The sequence below is a fragment of the Amphibalanus amphitrite genome, unplaced genomic scaffold (assembly GCF_019059575.1).
Source record: "Amphibalanus amphitrite isolate SeventyFive unplaced genomic scaffold, NRLGWU_Aamphi_draft 000646F_arrow, whole genome shotgun sequence".
NCBI lineage: Eukaryota > Metazoa > Arthropoda > Thecostraca > Balanomorpha > Balanidae > Amphibalanus > Amphibalanus amphitrite.
In genome coordinates this window covers 343,618-367,891 of record NW_024882140.1, presented here as the reverse complement: position 1 = coordinate 367,891, position 24,274 = coordinate 343,618, and the positions used below count along the sequence as shown (strand labels likewise).

The window sequence follows — 24,274 nt, the reverse complement described above, 5'->3', positions numbered from 1 at the left end:
GGGCCTCTCAGGCCATCAGTCTCATGGGCCTCTTCTGCCTGGTGTGATTATAAGGGCCTCTCAGGTCATCAGTCTCAGGGGCCTCCTCTGACTATTGAGGATAGAGGGGCCTCCTCTGACTAGTGAGGGTAGGGGGCCTCGGCTAGACCGCCAGTGTCAGGGGCCTGTTCTGACTAGTGTGGATGAAGGGGCCTCCCAGACCACCAGTCTCAGACCTCTGACTAGTGTGGATAGAGGGGCCTCCCAGACCGCCAGTGTCAGGGGCCTCCCCAGACCAGTGTGGATATTGGGGCCTCCCCAGATCCACTAGGGCCTCTCAGGCCATCAGTCTCAGGGGCTTCGACTGACAAGTATGAACAGAGGGCCTCCTTGGATCCATCACGGCCCCTTGGAGTCCGTGCGTGGGGATTCGTGGAACTTATTTTTTACCGAGTTTGTTTATTCTGGAAGGTGACGACATCCTCTCAAATCGAGACGAGGGGCCTCGAGTAAAAAGTGGGTGGGCCAAAACACATGGTTGGCCCCCCCACCTCGAAAAGTGGGTGGGCACTTGCCCACCTGGCCCCCCCTGTTCCTACGCCTATGGTTGAAGTTAATTTCGCGAGCTGTCCATACTCCATAATAATTCAAGAGGGAAAATTCAGGTGCAATCGTTCGGGTCAAAGTAATACCAAACATTCTCAAATTTTGTAGTAAAGAGCCAGTAGTCTACGAATATATTCAAAAAACAATTAGAAAAAGAATAAGCGGACCGGTTTCGTCTATCAAAGACCTCTTCAGCGCTTTTCAAAAACGTATAAGAAGAAAACTAGCACAGTGACAATCGTTTGAAATAAAATTGGATTCAGTAAGAACTAAGAACTTCATTGTCCGAAAACCGCTGACAGTTGATAGCTCAATGACACTTAGAGCCGTGCATAAGGAGGCGTGAAAACACTCATCTCGTTCTATTACGAGAGGACCATGTCATGGCGTGAGAAAGGTGTTCTCAAAATAAATGACACTGTATGAGTGAATAAATATTCCGCGCCCCCTGGGGCTATTGGCGGACTCTACCACCTGATCGGGTGGTGCAGCCGTTTCGCCCTCCACCTGAGATCTCGGAAAGCTACCGACCGATTTTAAACATTCAAAGAGCGTTTGATGGCCCCACCAGGGAACTACCTTGTTACCAGGTTTCGTTGACCTAGGTGCTGGGTGCAACCCATGACGTCACAAGTCAGGTCAAAGGTCGCATTTTTTCACCGATTTAGTCTAAGGAATGCGTTACAGCCGTGGTTACAGTCAGTTAACACATCAAATAAAAGGCGCGCATGTTATCGATAAACATCGATGGAGCGTTGGTTGTCTAATACATATGTTGCCTAAAGAGGTCATTGATGCCAGGTCAGTTCACAGAGGTCAGGTCACTAAGGGTCACAATATGAACCCAACTATGCTAGGGTCGTGTGATACATGTTTTATGGCCAATTTTACATTTAAAATTCAATGGTGTGAGCTAGACGGCCATTGGGGCCAGTTTAGATTATATTCCGGTGGAGGTCAGGTCATGGTCAGGTCAAAGAAGGTCAAATTTCAAAGTTGATATTTTGCATAAAAGGGATATCTATTCGATGCAGCTCATCACAGGAAATCCAATGGTGGCCTATGGCTTGCTTTGTGTGTTCCGTGACGGCTAAAAACTGAATTTTAAAATTTTACGTAATAAATTTTGAGTAGTTTTTTTTTGCCATAACTTTGCTAAAAATGGAGCTATCGAGTTTAAGTTTGGCATATCTAGAGCAGATAGTTCTATAACATATATTTCAGTTTTAATTTTGAAAGTTGTTGGTATTTTCGGGGTGTTATACTGTTATACCTCCTTTGATTTGATGGTCAAAATCAATTTTTGTTTGGAAATAAGAGTTAAACGTTTGGTAGCGCTGTTTATTTTACATCTTTTTGATCTTGAATATTTTTCGTTATCTTCAAAACTGTAAGCGTGACAGCTCTTCCCGCTAAACCTTTTATTGGGTCGAAAATGACAGAACATGGCATCCCTCTGACGTCATTTGTGACTAACCTTTCATAAGAGCTCTGGAAAAAATAGGTCACAAGGTGTAAAAATGATGCCCGGGAGGGGTCTTGAAAGTTTGGTGGCGACATTTGCTATACTTTAGGAGATATCGACGGAAAAGGAGAGAGGGGGCCGTTTCACGCCGCCCTCCCTCTCAACGGGGCTTTCAGTTGCTGCTCTCACAGAACTCTTGGTTATATTACAACGTAGTGGAATTGCAAGTGGCAATATAAGCTTCCTGCCAGCGCCGGAGCAGAGTTTAAACATGCAGGCTGAATTTTAACATTTAACTTTTTAATTTTTAATCCGTTGAGCTTTTTAGAAGTTGTATGAACTGTTCAGCTCCTTTTTTGGTCCATCACAGCGGGCTTGAATGTCATTTGTCAACCAAAATCGAATTAAAAACTTTTTATTTGGTCTGGCTACCTCGCCAACTTCTTAACTGGATCGTTTAGTAGCTTTTGATTGGGCACTGCCCACGTTGTCTGTCTAGATTTCGTGTCATAGACACTGCCTATGACACGAGAAGAGGCTGCTGACATCGTTTGTCGCGGTTGGATATTACCAATCCACATCCCAGTGGCTGCTCGATCGCACTTTCCCTGGCCCACCTCTCCCACCAGGCAAGACTTTGCCCGGCACAGCCGTCGCCTCAGTGCCTCGGGCGGTGACCCGTTCAAAGGGGCTCACAATTCGTATGGTGCCGTGGCTCTCAAACCAATACAGAACAGTGAAACGCAAAGGCTCACTTTCCATATAAGGCGAACGGCTGATTCTGGCGCCGGGGCTTCATTCATGCTAAGGCGCCCAATCACAGCGCCGCATTTCAGTTAGTGTCGGGCGCAAAAGCTACTATGCTCCGCCCCTGCATCACGTGACCCTGCCCTCACGTGGCCTCAGTCACGTGGTGTTTCCACTTCTTGGCGCATGGCGGCGCTAGTCTCGCAGGGGCGGTGGTAGCTTGCTCCCCCGCCGTCCAGGGGTGATGGGTAGCAACTGCTGGTGACTGTACCCCCTCGAAATTTCGCACGTGCAAGGCCCACCCTCTCGCTCGCTCCGTTAGTCGCCCCAAAAGGCGTTATACTGGTTTATATGCTCTAATATTAATCTGGAAACTAAAAGAATTTGAATAATATCCAACTGAAAGTGAAGCACTTCGTCTATTTAAAATATTGTCATGTAAAAATCACAGCTGCATCTCGTGTATTGCTCCAATAAGTTAATCGAGTCTATATATGTGCCATTAACAATGCTCATTGATGTTATGCATGCGAGTTCTGATCTAATTATAATTTCGCATAGCAATTATAATTTCGTAGCGCATTATACCTTGGATCAGTGTGACATGGAAGCCACAAGATGACGGTCAGTGTTTCGTCCCTCGTGACGTCGCCGCCTGATTGTTGTCACATTAATCTAACCGTACCCTCTCTGTTCGGCAGGTGAACGGCATCTGGGGCCTGCCGGCGTTCGTCTGTGACCTCTACATCGCCACAGACGTCACCAGCAGCACATCATCCATATTCAACTTGGTGGCCATCAGCATAGATAGGTGAGCACTGCGAGCAACCACAGCCGTGTGTGAAACTATATACAGATAAGGCACGGGGAGCTTACGTGTCGGAATGCGGGGAGGGTAGCCGTTCATGAAAAGGTAACCGGTGGTCAAAGTATACAGGCACGTCGGTCGATGAGTCGATCAATTTGTGTGGGTGGTCAGCGATCGTCGTGAGCATGCAATTGAACATGATTATGTCAGAATGGATAGGTGAATAGCGAATAGTCGTCGGTAGTTGGTATACTTCAGTTGATAACTGATGATTACTAAGAATTGCTAAATTATACCATACAAAAAGTCCAATAAAACTTATTCATGGGTACATTTTCTGCTGGATAAGGATAAGGATAAGTGGTTCTGTTATTTATTTTCTGCTGGATAAGGATAAGGATAAGTGGTTCTGTTATTTATTGAGAAAAAAAATAGAGCGCATGCGCAAGCTGGGTTGGACAATTCAACAGGAAAGGATTTTGGGTCCTCTTGCATTGCATGTGCTGCATCTACTTTATTATTTTTCATCAATGCGTGAATGGAATACAAAGATAATAATATTGATGCTGAAAAAGGCAGCCATCCTTTGTTTAAGACGACTGCCCTAACGCGTCTCAGACAGACTCTATCTAAGACACTACTTGCATGCAGATAAAATCAAATTGATATGCCTTTGTGTGCTCGGCCACATCTTTGACTCTCAGATGGGCCGCTATATCAAAGTGATTTTCTGAAATCATACCAGGAGCATGCTGGCTATTGCCGATAATAATGCCTGACAGGGATCCGGGTTTGCTGAAATTTCCTGGTTATGTTTAACTCTGGCCTCCGCCACGATAGGGATTTGTGTGGGCCGTCGGCAGCATGAGCGTGTTGATTTTCTACGTTTGACTTCTCATTTTTAAATTATAACATTAATTTTAGCCACTGCTTAGTGAAGATTGCAGTCTCGTTATTCTCTCAGCATGCATTTTGATGACGCTCAAATTCGACAGTCTTCCAGTTTTGATATCCTGCACATTGCATGATGTCCCCTGGGAAACCAGAAGCGTCGATTGCACATTCCCTGAGAATGTTTGAGTATAGCCTGCCCTGATCGTATAGAAAGGTTATTGATAGACAACTTTTGTTCCTATTCAGCAATAGGTATCCTTATTCAGCAATATTTAATAAGCAAAAGCCATTAAGTAGCGGGAAATTTCGTCTTCATAGAAGAGGTGCTCAATAACACTGAGGCTTTACCTAGCCCAGCGTTAACTCTCGACTTTCATTTCATTTCTAATTACTTTTTTGGGTTCTATATGAACAGACCGTGTTTGATTTGTGCCGGCGGTGCTCGGATGTGCCGTGGAGCGGCGCGGCCCAGCGGGCCGAGCTCGGACGGGACACGCTCCCCGGCCCCGTCCGCCGGAGCGTGCTCCGTGTGACGGCTCTCCGGGACACTCGAGAGCGCGCTGCGGCCGGCCGAGCACCTAATTGGCCCGGTCTGGGGGTCCTTCACACAGCAGACGCCCACAAAGACTGTCAGCGAGACAGACGGCACTGTGGAGGCGGCAGCGGGGGCGGCGCGGGACCGACTCGTGTCATCAGAGAGAGCCGTCTGACCCTCTCAGAGGAGCGTCCTGCCGCTCTCGCAGAGCGCTATTCTGTCGTTTTCACTCAGAGCTTTCCCGTTATCCTATCCTTGCTAAGCCATGTGCCTCGTCCTCAGTCTTGTCTGTAAGCCCACACGACAGAAGATATCAGAGAGACTTTGAAGTGACGACAGATATATCGTAGCCCTGATGACCGTCTGTAGTGACCTGTGACTGCCCTTTCTAAAGTCAGCGGTCACGGCCTCTCTCCGGTCAGCGTGGCGGCCGACCTCGCCCGGTGCTGCCCCGCGATCGCCGCGCACTCATTAGCTTGATTAGAGCAGTTGTATTGATCAGCACTGGGCGACGCGATGCCAGGGCCACGGTCGGCCGGCGGCGAGGGATCGCCAGAGATGAACGGTCAAACAATCGGGATGGAGCCAGGGTGGGAAAAGGTCATGGGAAGGAAGCTCTCCTCGGGCAAATTTGTAGAAGTAAATGTATTTTAAAGGGATGGTAGCATGGCGGAATTGGCTATCAGCGTGGACGGTCAAGGATGCATAGAACGTAGACAGCAACCAGTGAACCGTCAAACGCAATGGAAATGAATTCAGCGGGAGGTGAGGGACTGGGCATAACACCACCTCATTCCGACCCGGCGCGGTGCTGATTTACACACGGCAACGGGGTGCCGGTCCAGGCCGATCCGCAGCGGACGACCTGTGCCTCTGTAACACGCGCCGCCGCTGCAGCTGAGTGACAGCTACACGGAGCACACACTCACGGGGAGGGTGGCCTGAGGGATCGGGACAGCGCGACAGCCTGACTCGTTCATAACAGCAGCGCTGAGACATGTTACGTCGTCCGGCGCGGCGGCTGGGCCGGACAGGGGGACCTGTGGCGACATCCTTCCGGAGTGTAAGGCAGTGTGTGACCCGCTGCCATGGTGGCTTTCCCTCCTGCCGTCTGTGGCAGGGGTGTTGGACCATCTCACACTCCTTCCGTTGGTTGGTTGGGGAGTTGGTTGTCCCTCCCTTCCTCAATCCGTCCCTCCGTCGGACGGGGCCGTCCCTCTCTTGCTCCCTCCCTCCGCGGCTTCGGGTGTCAGTTATCCCTCCGTCCGTCGGTTGTGGTGTCGGTCATCCCTTTCTGTCTCCCTCCCTCCCTCCCTCCCTCCCTCCCTCCCTCCGTCCGTCCGTCCGTCCGTCCGTCCGTCCGTCCGTCCGTCGTGTTGTCGCTGTCGTCCTTCAGTCCGTCGGTTGGGGTGTTGGTTGTTGGTTGTTGGTTGGTTGGGGTATTTATATACACTGTGGGTTGTCCCTCTGCCCGTCACTGGGTTGTTGGGACCGTCCCTCCCTCCCTCCCTCCGTCGGTCGTGGTGCCGCAGTCGTCCGTCCCTCCCTCCGTCGGGTGTCGGGGTGTCGCGGTCGGTCGTCCCTCCGTCCGTCGGTTCACTGAAAACTTTTTTACCATTTCCTGAAGGGTAAACCCGCCATAGCATGGTAGCTTGACACACAGACGTTTTTTACCACCTTCTAGATGGTAAATTTTACTCTTTCGTGAAGAGTAAACTCGCCAGGGAGGGGTAACATGACACACAGACGTTTTTTACCATCTTCTGAATGGTAAACTCTTTTGATTTACTCTTGTCTAGAGTGTAACATTTTTTGTGTTACACTCTTTGAAAGGGTAAATCTTTAACGGAACCCTTTTCTAGGGAGTAACGCATCATCTACTCTGTGCTCTACCCTCCTACAGAGAGTATATGCTTCTGGCCTACCCTTTGTCACATAGTAATGTTTACTCTTTCCTTTAGTGTAAACCCCCCAGAGGATGGTCACAGACTCACAGACGCTTCCTTCAGAAGCTTCACGAAGCTTCTGTTAACCGGAGCTCACCAACTAAAAAAAACATGCTTCAAGAGCAACAATGTATATTTGGCTTCCGTACAAACAATACGAGGGACACACCAGCCATGAACATTGTGAGACTCTTCAATTATTCATACGAATTTATACAAAGCATTCAGCAATGCACAAGCGGTAAATAAACACCACGATACAACTTGAATGCAATTTGAATATGAATACAAGACATTCAGCGCCCTCATATTGGATAAGGCACAGCGCACAATATTTGAAGTGAGCGACGGCCCGTTCCTGGGTGGTCGCCCGTCTGCGTGAGATAATGAGACTGGATCACTACAGTGCAAGGCTTTTTCAAAGTCACCAACACAATGCATAAACTTGTAGCATCACAACAAAATTAATGTACGTACTCACAGCACTAGGCCACGTGGCCGCGTGCACGTGGTCCTGTTGACCAGGTCAAATTAGCACCACTCAACGACACGCAATGCTCTAGCACATCGGTACTTACAATAAAATGTCCACAGAGGCTCTATAGGCGATGAACAACACACAAGCACAATCACCAACGGCCACGCCGCGCGGCACCGACACTGCTCACATCCTCTCTCGGAGACCAACGGCCGAAAACTGACAGATGCGCGCGGCCTTCAAACCGCAAACGGCCGATCTCGTTTCTGATTGGCTGATTGATTCAATTTCAAATATCATCTTCACGAGGGTAAGCAAGATCCACGCATGAAACGACTATCTGTACACGAGTCACGATACCCAGAAGGAAAGAGTTTTTGTGATGTTCTGGATCGCGAGAGTAATATTGATATGTACATGGTAATAATACTCTTCGCTGGCGAATAAGTTCATATTAACCACGTACCGTTACTATGCACATAATGGTAGCAGCGAGTTACCCTTTCAATATACTCTTTTCTTGCGGGTTTGATGAAAATGAGCCCTGCAGGAGGTAGTAAAAAAGTTTTGAGTGTTGTGGTGTCGGTCATCCCTTTCTGTCTCCCTTCCTCCCTCCCTCCCTCCCTCCCTCCCTCCCTCCGTCGGTCGTGGTGTCGCAGTCGTCCCTCCCTCCGTCGGGTGTCGGGGTGTCGCAGTCGTCCCTCCGTCCGTCGGGTGTCGTGGTGTCGCAGTCGTCCCTCCCTCCGTCGGGTGTCGGGGTGTCGCGGTCGGTCGTCCCTCCCTCCCTTCGTCGGGTGTCGGGGTGTCGCGGTCGGTCGTCCCTCCGTCCGTCGGTCGCCGCCCGGCTGGCCAATCGTCCCGCTATTGATCACCGTGACCGCGGCTGCGGGCCGGGCCGGGCCGGCCGGGTCATTCTGTATCCGGCACCGAACCTCTGCCGGTCCGAGCCCGCCCGGGGTCACCGAGCGCCGACCGACCCCGTCTCTCAGAGTGATGACGCTTATCAAGTGATAAACGTATCGACGGGCGGCTGAGGGAATCCGAAAGAAGGCTGTCGGGCTTGACACTTTGCAGCGATACGGTGAAGTTCATGGCGCGGCAAATCTTATATCAAATCTGATATCAAGAAGATGCTAGAAAAGAAGAGCAGTATGGTCAATTGTCATTCACTTATCGTACTGATTGTGGGCACTTGCCGGAAGTAGTGTCAGCCGTGCGAAGAAAATTATCAATGTCCGGTGCAAGCCCGAAATGGGCTTCATTATCATGCATGAACTCCATTACGGGCCGCGTGAAGAATGTTAACGTTGTGTGAACACTTATAGCCAAAAACGCATCATCGTTATAAACGAGCTCCATTATACACAGCGCGGGGAATAGCCGTCTGATGGCTTTCGAATTGAGGCAGGTCTGCCTTTACGGCCGTTTTACGAGTGTGCCGGTGCCAAGTGCCATCGTTCGAATACTAGTCAATCGCCCAACCACCACTGAGCCTGACGATTCCCTCGACGTCTCTTCACAGGTACATAGCCGTCACTCAGCCCATCAAATACGCCAAGCACAAGAACAATAATCGCGTCATATTCACAATAATTCTGGTGTGGGTAACATCAGCAGCCATCGGAGCTCCTCTGGTTCTCGGTGAGTTTATGAGCGAAGGTACCTCGGGCGGGGGGCGGCCGTGGTGCAGCTTTTACTGGAAAATCAGGACTACTCCCTCTCAGGAGAGTGGTCACAGAAGCGTGTCTCCAGGGCTCTGCTAAAGCTCTGACCGATCACTTTCAGTCACTGGCACGTGCATGAGGTCCCCGGGAGATTTGTTCGACATTCGCTGCACGGAGATGATGAAATGCGAGTAACCATTGAGCAACTAGTGTCATTCGGTTGCCGAGCGATGTTAAGTGGTTTCCGGAGCTCTGAACTTGTGCTCCGTGGGCGGCGGGCAGTGAACCGACTAGTTGTCAAAGTAGTGGGTTTGAATGAGGTCTGAGTGTTTGAAATGTCGCTTTTCATGTGCTTTCACTGACAGGTAATGGAACAAGCAAGAGCTGTAAACCGCTTCACCTGATACGATAAGGTTGTGACCGCAGTTAAAGGCCTTGACCTTATAATGCCAGAATATGAACGGGAAGAGGGAGAAGGAACAGAGAGTGAGTGAGTGGAGTGAGTGAGTGAGTGAGTGAGTGAGTGAGTGAGTGAGTGAGTGAGTGAGTGAGTGAGTGAGTGAGTGAGTGAGTGAGTGAGTGAGTGAGTGAGTGAGTGAGAGTGAGAGAAAGAGAGAGAGAGAGGGAAAGAGAGAGTAAGAGAGAGAGAGAGAGAAAAAAAAAGAACTGAGAGCTATCGATATCTTTACTGACATACCGGCCCGTTTGTTTTACTTTCAGGCCTGAATGTTCCGGCCGATGGCATTCCAAGAGAGGAGCAGCAGTGCATTTTCTACAACTCAGATTTCATTATTTATTCGTCTTTGTCATCATTCTACATCCCCTGTGTCATTATGGTCTGCCTGTACTACAGGATATTTCAGGTAAGAATGCCCGGTTGTGCCTGTACCCGGTGCGATACCCAGCTTTCTTTATTACCATGTTAGAGGGATTATGTGAAGTTGATTAGTAGGTAGGTATATATGCATTTATTCGTTGTAAACATACCGTAGATCGTCAAAACAAGGCTGCATTTTCCACTGTTAGTGGGTACTGGGTATGCTTGCTCTGTGTTCACTGTTCCTTCCCCCGATCTAGGTTCCAGCAGACAACAGTGCTAGCCCCCTGAGGCACCGCAGTCTGTTCATTTTCGGCCGTCTGGCTCACCTTTCTAGCCGCGAGAGTCGCTGCTGAATTTCAATCCTTTTGAGGAAACCCATTCAGCTAAATGATTTGCCAGAGTTTCCGCTGGGGAGGAGCGGAGCAATGCCAAAGATAGGCGAGCGAAGAGGCTTCTGAAACCTAGGCCTGATAATTATGTTTATGGAAATATTTTTTGTGAGAGCTCTTCAAGCAGTCATAATGATAATCATAAACATGTAGGCGTGATCGTTGCACTCAATGTGTGAAGATGAATGAAAGATCTGCTATTTTCATTCTATGGCCCTCTCAGAAGCGTAGTGTAAACTGTCGTAACGAGGTAATTAATCGTTGTTTCAGGATCACTACAACTTTCCAACTACTTTGAGATCGTATCACACACTTTTATGGCGCTTGTTTTGCCGACGCCGCTCCAAAGCTCGACAACAGATATGCTCGAAGAGATATGCCTTTCTCTCCGCCTTGGCGTCGAGCCTGGCTTCTGTTGCTCGTCCGTTCTCAGTTTGGATGGGAGCTGACGGTCAGATAGTCTTTCTCTTGTTGACTGTCAGGCGGCCCCTAGTTGACTTACTGTTTCCTGCGCTGCGCGTGTCTCCACCAAATAGACGCCATTGGTCAACAGTCTCGTCCAATCACCAAAGCAAACCGAACAGAAAGACACATTTTCTCAGCGCTATAGAGCGCCAATAATGGAGGGCTGGTGTTTCAGATGGCTCCACAAAATAAATGTTTCCTTCAAAAAGCTTTCCCAGTTCCCAGTTTGATGCGAATGCCACCAACCTTTTATCAGCTATGAGGCCGATGGGTTAAAAATGACGAACGAACACAAACTGAACACTTCGCGTGCAACAAACTGATCGCCACCAACTCAGAGTTTGACACTCAGCACTCAGCCTGTGGAGAGTGTTGACATTTGGCTGGGTATCGACGGCGAGTGTCGGGCTGCCATTTCTCCATCGGCTCGTCCGATGAGCCCTGTCATTAGGTCGCCGGGCGGCGCGCGGGACGCATTAGTGCGCGTCCAATGACTCTCATTCAGGCCCCGCTGGTGGCTGTTGACAGCGCACCATGGTCGGAGTCACGGCAGGCAGGTCGCCGGTGGTGCCGCCCCGTCTGACCGGCGGCTGACCTATGGAGCAGTGCCTCTGCAGACACGCATATACATAAGAAGAGAGTCAGAGGGAGGGAGAGAGAGAGAGAGAGAGAGAGAGAGAGAGAGAGAGAGAGAGAGAGAGAGAGAGAGAGAGAGAGAGAGAGAGAGAGAGAGAGAGAGAGAGAGAGAGAGAGAGAGAGAGAATGATAAAGGGAACGAAATGAAAAAAGAAAAAAATCATTTAGAGATGCGGACGAACGGACTTCGTTAATTTGCTGCCTGGGAAAAGCTGTATTTCTTGTAAATGGACAGCCCTTGCTGCTAAAATGGCCAATACGTTCAACGTCTTCCGTAGTTTTCATGCAAGCAGTTCCGAGCTCAAATTAGCGCTCCGAACGACGATGGAGTAGTTCTCGAAACAGAGCTGTTTGACTCCATTATTGGTTAGATTACCCTCCTTGGGCCATTTAATGGTGAGCGGCACGCCTATCATACACTATGAGGCGCCTGGCACCGGCGCGTCAGAGCCTTACGACAGTCTAATTTAATGACTAAAATGATTCAGATATTAGTAACACAAATTTGTAGGGGTTCTGAGGGCAAAATTACTGAAACTGTCATGAAGATTTTCTTTTGATGTCTATATACATTATGCATATTTTGCTGTGATTAAAAATTGTTTCGCAATTTTCTTTGTGCATGAACACCATTGTCATGTCACGGAAGCCCCGCAGAGGTGGAACCAATTTCCCGTGCATGTGTTTGCGTCATGAGGCAGCATGTAGCCGTCAGTTCTGCTGGAGTGTCTCGGGGGAAATTCGCCTCTCCCCGCACTGTGGGAACACCCAACACTCCACGAGCGCCCATCACTGCCTGAAGGTCACGCTGACGACCTTGGCAATCACCGCTACTCATCAAAACCACCGGGATGGACAGCTGTCCAATCTCCCTGATAACTATCCCACACAGTGCTGTCATTTCCAGTCGATCGAGCTTTTGAAGTCGAGCCGTGTCTCAGTGGGTGATTTCATGACCGCAGGCGATTCGTCTTCGTGCGCGGCAGGCGGCCGCCGCGAAGAAGCCCAAGATGGACACTCGGCCATCGACTGTGATAGAAAACCTGGCGCAGACAAAGCAGCAGGAGACGACACTGTCGGTGATGCGGCCCGTGCCCGACAAGGCCACGAACACGGGCAGCAACAGTCAGGTGAGGGGCGGGGACGGACCGGAGGCGTTGTGGGGCGGGGGGAGGGGGTACCAGAAAAGACGGGACCAGCATAAAGGAAAGACATTTGAAATGTTAAAAATGTTTTTGCATCAGGAGTACCGAGTAGAGTGTATTGAAAAAAAAATCAAAATTTAAAACATCTTTTAAAGTAACCAACAATTACATATTGCGCAAGGGCGCTTAATGTGATCGATCGTTTATCTGATTGCGTTACCTACCCTAGCATGGTCCAGTGTCTTTGATACACTTATAATCAAAGTAAGTCCTTAGCTCAAGCATGGACTACAGTAGTTCAAATGTATAACCGTCGTTTTCAACCGTCCATTTTCAAATGAGTTCGTTACCTCAGTGGCTTAGCCTTTCTTAAAACTGTCGCACGGTTTAAGTCCACAGAGACCATTTAAAAATCGTTCTCCTAATGTGTGCGCATTAATTCTTTTCTTTAATTGAATTTGAAAGTCTCACGCAAACGTCCCGACAGCAATGTGAAATACTGTGATTCCTTCCTGTCCCCAGCCAAGAACAGGGAAAGGAGCAAGATAATAAATTTTTACGATCTCTAACGGCAGCGTTTCAATTAGGTGGTCAAAAATACGTGCCGATTCGACTATCGCCTGGGGACGCGTACGTTCCCCGGAAATAGGCCAGTCGCCAGTTGTGGAGGTTGTGCGGATCGACGAGCCGTACCAGCCGTACGGTAGGGTAGATACCAGCCGTGAGCCCGACGATCCAAGACGCAATGGCCTCCGGCTCGGCGGCTGTCACAGACCGATGTGGTCAGCAACACGCCGCAGGGAAGCGCCAACTTTCCCTGATTGGGAAAGGCACCGGGCCATCAGCCGGCGAGCGCGCGGCGGGCCTAATCGCCCGAGGCGGCACTCTTAATAAGTTTGAGCGAAGTGTTGACTAGAACTTCCGCCAGCACGACAGCGCGATTCGCTGGCAATTAAGTCTGACCAAGCTGAAGTTGAGTATATCGTCAGTGAAAATAGATGTTCAGTATTTCGATTGCTTTCTCTTTCAACGACACGCTTACCTACATCAGCGAAACGTTCACTCATAAAACAATGAATATAAAACTCCATTAAATAGGCAATCTTAAATGCGTTTCACTTTGGAATGATTTAAAACCACGTTTTCCTATGTCTCCCATCCGTTGGCAACAGCAGGGCTGCTAAAACCAGACGCGTTGTTCAATACACTTCGCTGTTGGCCAGAACGGGGACTCGGCTGAAATGCCTGGAAGGTAGACTGTGCCGGCGCGCTCAGCGGTCCTGCGGCACAGCCTAACATTGCAGGTATAATGGCATCCACCGCAGCGCCGCCGTATCGTGAACACTGGGCAGTGGGATGAAGGCTTTTGGGGGGAACAACTGGCAGCATTTGTAGCGTAATCTGATGAAATAATGATAATTTATCAATTCTATCGATACTATCGTAGTGCCGACAGCCGTACTTACCATACAATACAGAGGATAACGAGTAGCAGTGCGACCTTACGCTCCTGATTCCTGAAGGTCGCTCCCTCCCCGGCGGCTGAGCGGCCTCGGCCTGGCGGCTGGCGGCGGCGCCCTGTTTACTTCCCCAGCTCGCCGGTTCATCACCGCGCCGCACTCCCCCGTGAGCGGCTCTATTTACACGTGAGATGATGCATATATCTGGCGGGCGGGCCGGCCGGCTGATTGACGGCGCTCGGCCAACAGTCGGCGGCGGTCAGCCGGGCGCGGCGCTCCGCCGGATCAGCAGATATATGGGCCGCCGGCCGGCGCGCTCACCGGCTCCGGCCCGGCCTGTTTACTATCCCACTAAGGAGACGACAGAATAAAGCCCATAAAAAGCTTATGAGCTTACGTGCGCGGCATCTCTGGCCAGCTGAGATATTGTGGAAGGGCCGCCTCGGCCAGCCGGCCGCCGACTCCCTCGCGCGCGTGAGCGGAGTGTAGGAGATTCGAGTGCGCACAAGTTGCAGCGGAAAGCTTTTTATGGTGTTGTTGGTGGCTGCGGGCAATCCAGATGGAAATCGTGTACCCGCAATAAGCAATTTGCCAGTGTGTTATGCTACTTTTATGATGCTCTCCGACCTATGAGTCGAGACAGCTTTGTTCTCAACCTCTGCATTTGAACATTTGCCGTAGGTTTGTCATAAACTGCGAACATTTTAGGCCATAATGAGTGGCCGAAACTCATATTTTAAGATGTGTTGGCCATACAGATGCTAAATATGCCATAAACCATGAGTTATTCTCAGCGAATTTATTGTTAAATATAATTCAAAGTTATTCAGAATTAGCGGGAATCCCTAGTAACCAAGTGCCTGCCCCTCCATCCGAGCCGACCTTGACCTAAACATCATTAGGCTACCACGGACGCCTCCATCCTATCAGCACCGCAGTCTGCTGTACGACTAACGGTGCTAGGTCGCAGGGCCACTCCCAATGAGAGCAGTGGTGTCCTATGGGCCGCAATGGGGCGGCAGAGACTGGGCCGGGCCCATAATGCAGAGTGGCAGCTCCTCGGCGCGCGCGGTGACAGACTATCGGGCGGGGCATTGACGGAGAAAAGTCGCCACCGCCGCCGCCACCACCGCCACCACTGCGAGCGAGCGGATGGAGCGGCTTCTTACGCCGAGAGCGGGCGGTGTCAGTGGTGCCTCCGGCAATGGGTAGAGACGGGACAGAGCGGAGGGGCGGGCAGAGGGCGGAGAGGAGGCGACAGGAGCCGCCGGCCGGCGCCGCGCAGTGGCTGGACGGTGTCGGAAACGGTCCGCCCGCGGCGCTGAGTGACAGATGGGGTGGGCCGGCGGCCGGAATACCCTTCCAGTGACTGCGAGCTCACTGGAGCGGGACCGCGGGACAGGAAACGGCATCAGATCAGAGCCGATGTGCCACCACTCGGGCGAACCACGCGGTACCCACCACAGGCGACTGCATGCGACCGAGTGGCTCGTAGTCGTGCTCCGTTTTGCTAAAATTTATGATTGTGTCGATAAAAGCGTCTGGAGCTCTAAAATGCAGACGAGAGAGAGAGAGAGAGAGAGAGAGAGAGAGAGAGAGAGAGAGAGAGAGAGAGAGAGAGAGAGAGAGAGAGAGAGAGAGAGAGAGGCAGACAGACAGAGGACGAAAAAAATGGGAGAAGCGAAAAAATATGGCAGCGAGTCAATGTTTTGTGTTCCGTTGAATACGTTACTGGGATAAGATAATGTAATTCATTGCGTTGTCATAATGATTGCCAGTAACTTGGCATGCTTGACAATGCCTGGCACAAACACAACAAAAAAGTTTGACCAAGACAATCACGTGTTCCTCATGTCCTCACGGCCCGCCCTCGCGCCGCAGGAGGAGGACGACGATGACGATGACGAGGGTCAGGAGGACGGCCCCGACATCTCGTCGCCGAACGACGTCGAGGACTGTCACATCATCACCAACAAGTCGTGCGCTGAGCTGCCGCTCGTCACGCTGCCCATGGCCAGGTGAGCGCGTAAGATAATCCTCACCCTGCCCCTACGATTAACCCATGTCAGGTGAGGGCGGTAGTGTAGGGTAATGATTGATCAATGCTAACACTCATGTCTAAAATACAGGTAGACGGTCGAATGTAGCTTGCTGTTTGAAAACACGACCCGGTTATTTACCGGCCTTTTTTACATGCATTAGAACGGAAGTTAATCATTTTTAATTATTTCAAATTTCGTGCGAAGTAGAGCCATAAAAAGGAAATAGACTTACCAGCTTGTCGTGGCCATTAATCTCCCACAATTTTCCATTCTCATTCTCTCTAATATGGGAAGTTTTCCAAGATGAGCTGTTTAAGCAGCACGCTCCCCATGGGAGCCGTTCATCTCCCGGACAAGAGCCGCCGCCAAGCTCTAATCATCCTTCCTCAGCGCCGGCCATCTTGGTGTGACGTTAACTATTCCATTCATCATCATCTCGCAACTTGTCCTGCCGCCTCTCTCTCTCTCTCTCTCTCTCTCTCTCTCTCTCTCTCTCTCTCTCTCTCTCTCTCTCTCTCTCTCTCTCTCTCTCTCTCTCTCTCTCTCTCTCTCTCGGCGGTCTTAATATGGTCATTAGATGGAAGATGAGCTAGGCTGTAGCCAAATTCAGCACAATGTGATATAACGACGAAATCGCCAGAACACAGCGCTCGCCCAGTCATTCCCCCCAATTGGCTCATCCCCGGCCGATTTGTCAGCCGATATTTCCGAGCACACTTCGTCAAACGTGACTGCGATAACCACTCGACTGAGACGTCTCTGCGGCAACTTTTTGCTACCGCTCAGGAAGTCATCACGATCAACTCCATCTCGCTGTTTACCGACGCCATCATTCCAACTGCCGCGACTCGCGAAACGCATCTCGTCCTCGGAGCACCGGAAGGTCGCCAGTGGGAGCTTCTCCTCGGCGCTGACTTATTATGCTCGCAACCGCATAGGACGTGCGTGAAATTACCACTCTGGGTGCGCGCCAGTGTAGGGCGGAGGGCCAGGGATGACGCCGAGAGAGGATGACACAGCCGAGTCTGGCAATTGTGCTGGATGGTCCGAGAGATGATTTGTGGTTGCTGAGCGAGATTGTTTGGTGGACGGGCCATCCGTCGTCTGGGGAAGTCTGGTGCACAAACTTAGATGGTGGGACGAGGCTATGTTGTTTCTTTGTTTGAGACAACTCTGCCCTAAACTTGCCGACCAACCTGCCGATTCTAACCACCGCGTCTTCTTCGTCGCTCGCATCTAACGAAGTCGGCCTAATGATCGATTCTGACGTGAATATCCTCGCAACGTGTTCGGGAAAAGCATTTTGCTTTTCTGGTACTCAAGCTGTCTCAGCTAACGCTTAATAAATTGAAAAGCAATGCGTTTGGATTGTATTTCATGATTGTGAAGGAATCTTACCATGCTGTGAAATTTGTTTAGTCGGAGAGATACCTACACTACACATCATAACCCCTGAGTGATCATGGATAATTACTGCGTCATCATTCATAATGTCTTGATTATTCCTCGTAAGGCAATCTGTCTCGTTAGTTGTTAACGAACAAAGATCATCGACTATCGCACTTTTTATCCAACCATCTCCCGAAACTGGCAGACACATCTGAGTTCTCCACTCAGCGCGCCTCCCCGAATACCAGCAAAGGAAGCGAGCCGCCAGGGGTGGGGCCGGACCTGGTTCCGTCCAGTCCCGGCCCGTGCTCCGTCCATAGTCACGGCCCGTCCATTGTTGTCCCCGGACGGTGTCAGCGTCTCGTCCATTGTTCGCGATGCTGACGATACGGTCGGTCGGCGGGGATTCCGGCTATACGATTTACTGTCGGAGTCGGTCGCCGACTCAGTACCGCCGCAGGAGTCGTGCCTACACGTCGGATCATTAGGAGACTAGCGCGGCCATTCGCCGACAATAGACTTGGACGGGATACGTGATTGGCCTGGCAACAATAGATGTAATGTAATGTAGGTACTGCTATTCGTCTTGGAAAATGATGTAGCTGTTTGTGTTTAGCCGAAGGAAGACTACATCGATCGCTAAAACACGTTGTCGTGCTCACGATTTTGGCTCGCGTCATGACTAACCCCGATGTGACACAAGTCAACCCAAACCCCCTCGACCCCATCGTGACCCGGCGCTTCTGTTTCAGCCCGGCCGGCCCGTCGGTGATGGTCGTCGAGGCGAACGGCCACCACGACTCGGGATACGTGGACGACAGTAATGTGAACGCGGTGCCGGGTGGCGCGGCCGGAGCGGGCGCCGGGCCGCGCGACTCCCTGCTGCCGGCCCGACCCGCCGCCGCCGCAAAGGTACGAGCTCAGGGAGATGATATCGTACAGATGTGTCAATATCGAAAGATTACACGCAGAAAATGATTACTTGGTCGCATGGAAATGAAGCTCCAAATAACCACCGACACCTTCATAAGCATTCTTTTATTAGTTCCGAAGAAGCCATCCCGATCGGGCCAGACTCGAGACCTGGCTGGCTGGGCCTGGCCAATCCTGGCCGGATCTGGCCAGGTCTGGCCGGTTCCGACCGGGCCTGCAGGATCAAGCCGTATCTGTTTGCTCGCGGTCGGCGGTGGTGCTGTGACGGGTGGCTTCATCCTTCATCTTTTACCCGGCGCTGGACGAACGGAGGTTAGGTGTAAACACTTGCCGGCAGGCGAAACTCGCCCCTACCGACGCTGCAGGCTGCCCCCCAGGGGCGTGGCACGACTCCGGGCACCCGAGGCGATCAGAGATGCAGAGAGCATTCGGGGCCACGCGCTGGACAAGCCCAACCCTCACCGATTCCCCGAACACTTGACCGGAGGGCCTGGGGCGGGATGGAGGGGGCCACTCGCACAGGGTTGAACGTTAAAGCATCCCGGAGTTGGCGGTTACTCCAGAGCAGAACTCCAGTGGGACACTCGTCCAGTGCAACTAAGCTGACAGCGTCTTGAAAAACACGGAAGTTTGGCATCCCAGTTCAAAGTCAAAGTTAGTTGATGGGAAACGCACTGACGCCCTGAGCTGCCTTCAGATCAGCCGTGAAGTTGCTCTAATCGATTTTTTAGGTGGTGCCCAGACTGGCTTGTGGAATATGGTGTCAAAATAGCTCGCGTTAGGCATGCCATTGACCCATTCCGATGTTACTGTGGTTATTTCCAACCAAGGAACAGTCACTGATTACTTTCCTTAATTGCTGCTTTCGGTAGCTTTCAAAACTTGGTATTCCGAACTGTAGAATTTATTGTTAAATCCCGTTAGCGATATCATTTTACGGTATCGCGTGGTAATCGAAGTGATCTAATTCTATAATGGCCACCGCTAATTTTTCACAATTGCCGTTTACTGTTCTTTTTTTCAAAAATGTCACGCACTAGCTGGCTGTACCCACTCACTGCTTTTCGCCCACGCTAACCGGTAGCCACCGCTCTATACCCACACCTCACTGCCTGCGCGACCCTCTACCCGCCACCCACCACCCATGCACCGCCAGCTGCCACGGCGTATCCACTTACCTGTAATTGACCAAATCAATAATGTACCGGCTAGCGTTACCCAGTACTTTCGGTGTCGGGCGTCGCATGTTCGGATCTGTAATGTTAATGAGCCCTCTCGCTGGTCAATGTGGGTACGTGACTCCGCCGCGGTGGCTGTGTTAGGCGGCATGTATGGGAGATAATAGGGCGGCTGACCAGCTTGGAGTTAATTGGGGCCTGTTCGATGCTGAGTGGTGGTGAGGTATGATGTATAATTGTGCATGTGTTACAATGACCTTTGACCCTAGGCCGCTCCGTCACCCATCACGTGATAGCGCACGCGGCCCATTATAGACCACGCCAGGTATCTGGAGAATTGATGTCCCGATTATGACGTAGAAAACGTCTTTACTCGACCATGACTCGCCCCCCACCCGTCCGTGTTTGCCCTTTCTTACCATGGCTGCTTTTTGTCCCAGTCTTAGGATATGCCATTGTTCCAGCTCCCTCTCAGTCCCATTGCCAATCCCAGCCTACTCCCTATCCCTTTCCCACTCCCCCTCTCCGCCGTGAGCAACTCATTGGCAGCCATCGGCCGGTCCCATTCCCAGCTGCCGTCCCACTTCCTATCTTTGTCCCGTTCCCCAAGCCCGTTCCTGCCTGGTCCCTGTCCCAGCTCCTAACCTTCTCCCTGTCCCTGTGGGGATAGGGGGCCGGCGCCGTGGCCTCGCTCATTGGCAGTCGGCGTGCGACCGACGTCCATCGAGCACCGCTCGGTCTGTCGAATAGAAATGGTCCCGCTCAGACGTACGGCGCGCACTTTTTCAGGCTCAAATCTCCGGCGACAACAAATTAGCCTGTAAAAAGGCGGCTGCTCGCGGCGGCACCGTCAAAGATAAGAAGTCCAAGAGGCCGACGACGAGCCGCTTTACCATTTACAAAGTCAACAAGGCCAGCCGGAAGAAGAGGGAGAAAAACTCGGCTAAACGCGAACGAAAGGCCACCAAGACACTGGCCATCGTGCTCGGTAAGTTGAGTCGTAACTTTAGTTGAACTTGGGTAGATTTGTAAGAACGATCAACGAACCAACAAGACAGTGAAAACGCGTAAGAATTCTGATCTGGATCAGATAGTTTCTGTAGTATTTTTCCGCCAGACAATCGCTGGTATGCGCAAAATAAAAATATTATTTTAAGCATATGCTTTGACGGGACTTTTACCGTTCTCCCGGTTAGGGGAGTTCCCCCGGAGCAGAGAGTCCCAAGCCATTCTGGTCCACACTACCCAAAAGGGGTTCAGCTCAGAGACGCATCTCGCTATAGGTGCACAATTGGTTTTTAGGGTCCATAGGTCCACCATAAGCCGGACTCTAATTCATGTGAGTCAAATCTCCAGTGCGCCAATGTCTAGCTAATGGAATCATGTACTTGCCCGTGAGGGCCATGCAATGAAGATTTGCTGAGGGTATTTCACGTTCTCAAATCAAACAGTACGGCATGACAGCGGAATTAATAGACACGCGTTTATATACCTACTGCTGCATGCAATATCTAGGCATTCGTGCCTAACTCTAGCAGCGCTTCAATGTGTGACTTTGATATTACAACGCTGGGTGAAGGAATTCGATATATTCCACGCTGGAATTTCAAGCTGGTTGGTAGCGATTAGCTCTAGCTAGATAGGTGCTCTACCATACTAGCAACAAAGCTTTCAGTTTGCGCAAGATTCTCTCTGAAATGAGCTTGGGCTCGATGGTGGAAGGACATCGGTAGTTCCAGAGATTCTTAGGCATTAAATGGTCGAGCGAGCGAAAAACCGCAAGAAATTGTGCGTGATGTTTAATCCATCAGCAAACGATAGGCCGTAAAGGAAGCATGCAGTGGGAGCAAGGGCCTTCGCTGTGCGTGACCTCCCTTCCCGTGTACATACGACTTAGATGACACGCATACACGCATCTGTTCGTCTATCAATCCACGTTCATACCTGAACGGTTGTGAACGGTCGTGAATCTGAAGTACGCCCACTCCCGCAGGCGTGTTCCTGGCGTGCTGGGTGCCGTTCTTCACGTGTAACGTCGTGGACGCCATCTGCATGAAGAAGGGCTCCGACTGCAGCCCCGGCCTGATGGCGTTCTTCTTCACCACCTGGATCGGCTACATGAACAGCTTCGCCAACCCCGTCATCTACACCATATTCAACCTCGAGTTCCGCAAGGCGTTCAAGCGGCTGCTCAGCTGCGCCAGGTGATGGCCCGGGCCGAGGGCCGGTGACGACTAGGGTGAATGTGTGACCGCTCGGGTCGACTCTGCGACCCGGGCGGCACTCGGACTCGACGCGCCGCGCGGCGCGTGACACGGACACGCTCCGGCGAGGTGTATGTGTGTGAGCGATTCGAGAGATGGATGGGTGAACCAGTGCGCCCATCAGGACGCCAAACTGACTGTTATCGGCTGTACATACATAGTACGTGTGTGTTACAAATTCCAGCGACTGCGGCGCGGGGTAAGCGTGTTGGTTGTTGTCGCCCAGAGTGGACTATTTTGTCAGAAGTGCAGCGGAGCGCGCAGGCGGCATTAGTAGCCGCGAATCACCTGTCAGAGTTGTCTGTACATATGTACGTCAGATACGCTGTACCTACGTCAGAGACTGTACAAAGAGGGCGGTCGTCGCCGACAAATCAAATCAAACGGCGCCGGGCCGCTGGAGGTCGGGTCGGTCCCGCGGGCCGCCCCGCTGTCGTGCAGGCGGTGCTCGGGCAGGCGGCGGCGGCGGCGGCGGCCGTCCCGCGCGCAGCTCGGCGTCCTGAGTCCCGCCGGACTCCGCGCGGCCCGCCCCGCCCCGCCGCCGGCCGTCGGCGCCGCGCCCGCCGCCTGTCTATTCAACAATAAACTTGGAACAGCTATGTGACTCTGATGTGTTCGCTGAATATTCCCATCTAGCTCCCGGAATCGGCGAAACTATCCTGTCGTTCTTATGTCTATCGGGACGTGACAGTAAAGAGAGTGAGTGTTAAATATAACAGCCACACAGTAAGGATCACATCCGGAGTTATGCACCGACGGATCAAATCGAGCTTGTCAGCGGAGAACGACACGACTCGTTAGTGCCTCTGATATACACGTAGTTACATGAAGTTAGGTACTTTGTGTCAGTCCGACGAGCCGTTACGGGTTTCATTGTCCCAAAAATACGTAATAAACAGACAACACACGACGCCCAACCATTGTGAGCTGTTGCGGAGAACAGTGCCTTGCTATCTTCCGTCGAGAAAACTTCTCCAGGCAATCGACTCCAGTTTCTCGCTGAGCAAGAAAGGAGACTTCCCAGGGAGGCACGTATCTTCAACATTCAAACGATGCCATTCGCGACGTAGCCATTCCGGTACTACCGGAGGCCGAGGGTGGCTTACAATAGACGGCTCCATTTTAATGGGATCGGTGATTGATAGCTATGCTGTACGCATGCTTTAGCATCAGAGATCCTAAGCATCACCGTCCCTTTCAGCTCCAGTAACATGTTGCTGGTACGATATGGGGTCCCATATGCACTTGTTAACGATTAATGGAATTAAATATTCGGTTACATTTAATAATCAATATCAGAACAGAACAATTATTTTACAGCCCCATCTCATTCAAATGGCGAAGTTTGCCAATGGCAGCCTGGCGGAACGACAATACTTTCGAAAGGCAGACTACCCACGAAATGCGATTTGAGATTTCGTCTGATTCAATATGACTACGATTGACAATTCCGCAGGGAAGACTACCCATCAAATGCGATTCAGACGGTGTGACAGCTGCGGCGAGTAAAGATCACTTTTCTCAGGGCTGACAGCCGCCCAGCGCTGCGTCAGAGCGACCCACGTGCCACGTGCCACGGTTCAGCACTGGGAAGAGCTACCCGTCGCGTCTCACACGTGCGGTTATTCGGTGCAAAACGCCTCGATTGTTAATGCACGCAATGAGAGAGCTCCTCAAGAGAGGTGGTCGTAAAGATAGCCTGCTTTCCTTTACAGGCTCCCTGGCCAGACTTCTTCGCACATTTTAGGTAAGATATGAGTTTCTGGTAATTTCCCAGGGGCATGCACGCATAGCTTACAGCTAACGCAGTTTTTACTTGATGAAGCCTGAAATTGAATTCCCATTGAATTACGCACCTGAAATGGGATAGAATGTATCCAGCGAAAATGTAAACCCAGTGGTAGGATTAACTAGGTATATGAAACGCCGCGACAAGACTAAAAGCCAATCTTCGGAATACCTACACCAATGTCCCGATAATGCACGACTATAAGCCCATGCAATCGTCTTGGTTGTCGCACATCATTTACACTAGCACGGACGACCCGTTTATAAAATGCAAGCACTTAATGACCGTCTAAAAATACGTACCCGTAGACGGTTATTTAATAGCGTCTATAGTCTATAGTCAACGGATACCTATCAAACAGTGATGACAGAAGTTCAGTCTCATCCATATTCTAAGTAGACATGCGGAGGTGTCAAGTTTCCGCCTACGAGAACGGTGAGAACGGAACTGGGCTGCAGCGTGCACCTGACCTGAATGGACCGTGCCCGTCACGCGAGGAAGTTGGCTTCACCTGACATTCAGACTCTGATGAAACTCGAACTCAGCCATTGGGCCATCAGCGCCGGTAGTTGGACGTGTCGCGGTCACACGTGAGGCCGTCTCAGCTGCGACATTTCGCCGGTATGTCACAACGCACGAGAC

General features: G+C 51.1%; 1 protein-coding gene across 1 annotated transcript; it reads left to right on the top strand.

Annotated features, from left to right (window-relative positions):
* Positions 1-3,486: 3,486 nt before the first annotated feature.
* LOC122363881 (dopamine D2-like receptor) lies at positions 3,487-22,310 on the top strand (the record flags this gene model as incomplete). The annotated part of the gene is made up of 8 exons (XM_043333679.1): positions 3,487-3,608; positions 8,981-9,099; positions 9,843-9,985; positions 12,395-12,562; positions 15,919-16,055; positions 18,221-18,380; positions 20,369-20,567; positions 21,573-22,310. Coding segments are annotated over 8 exons (1,263 nt in total), but the record flags the coding sequence as incomplete, so codon positions are not given.
* Between the last annotated feature and the right edge of the window lie 1,964 nt (positions 22,311-24,274).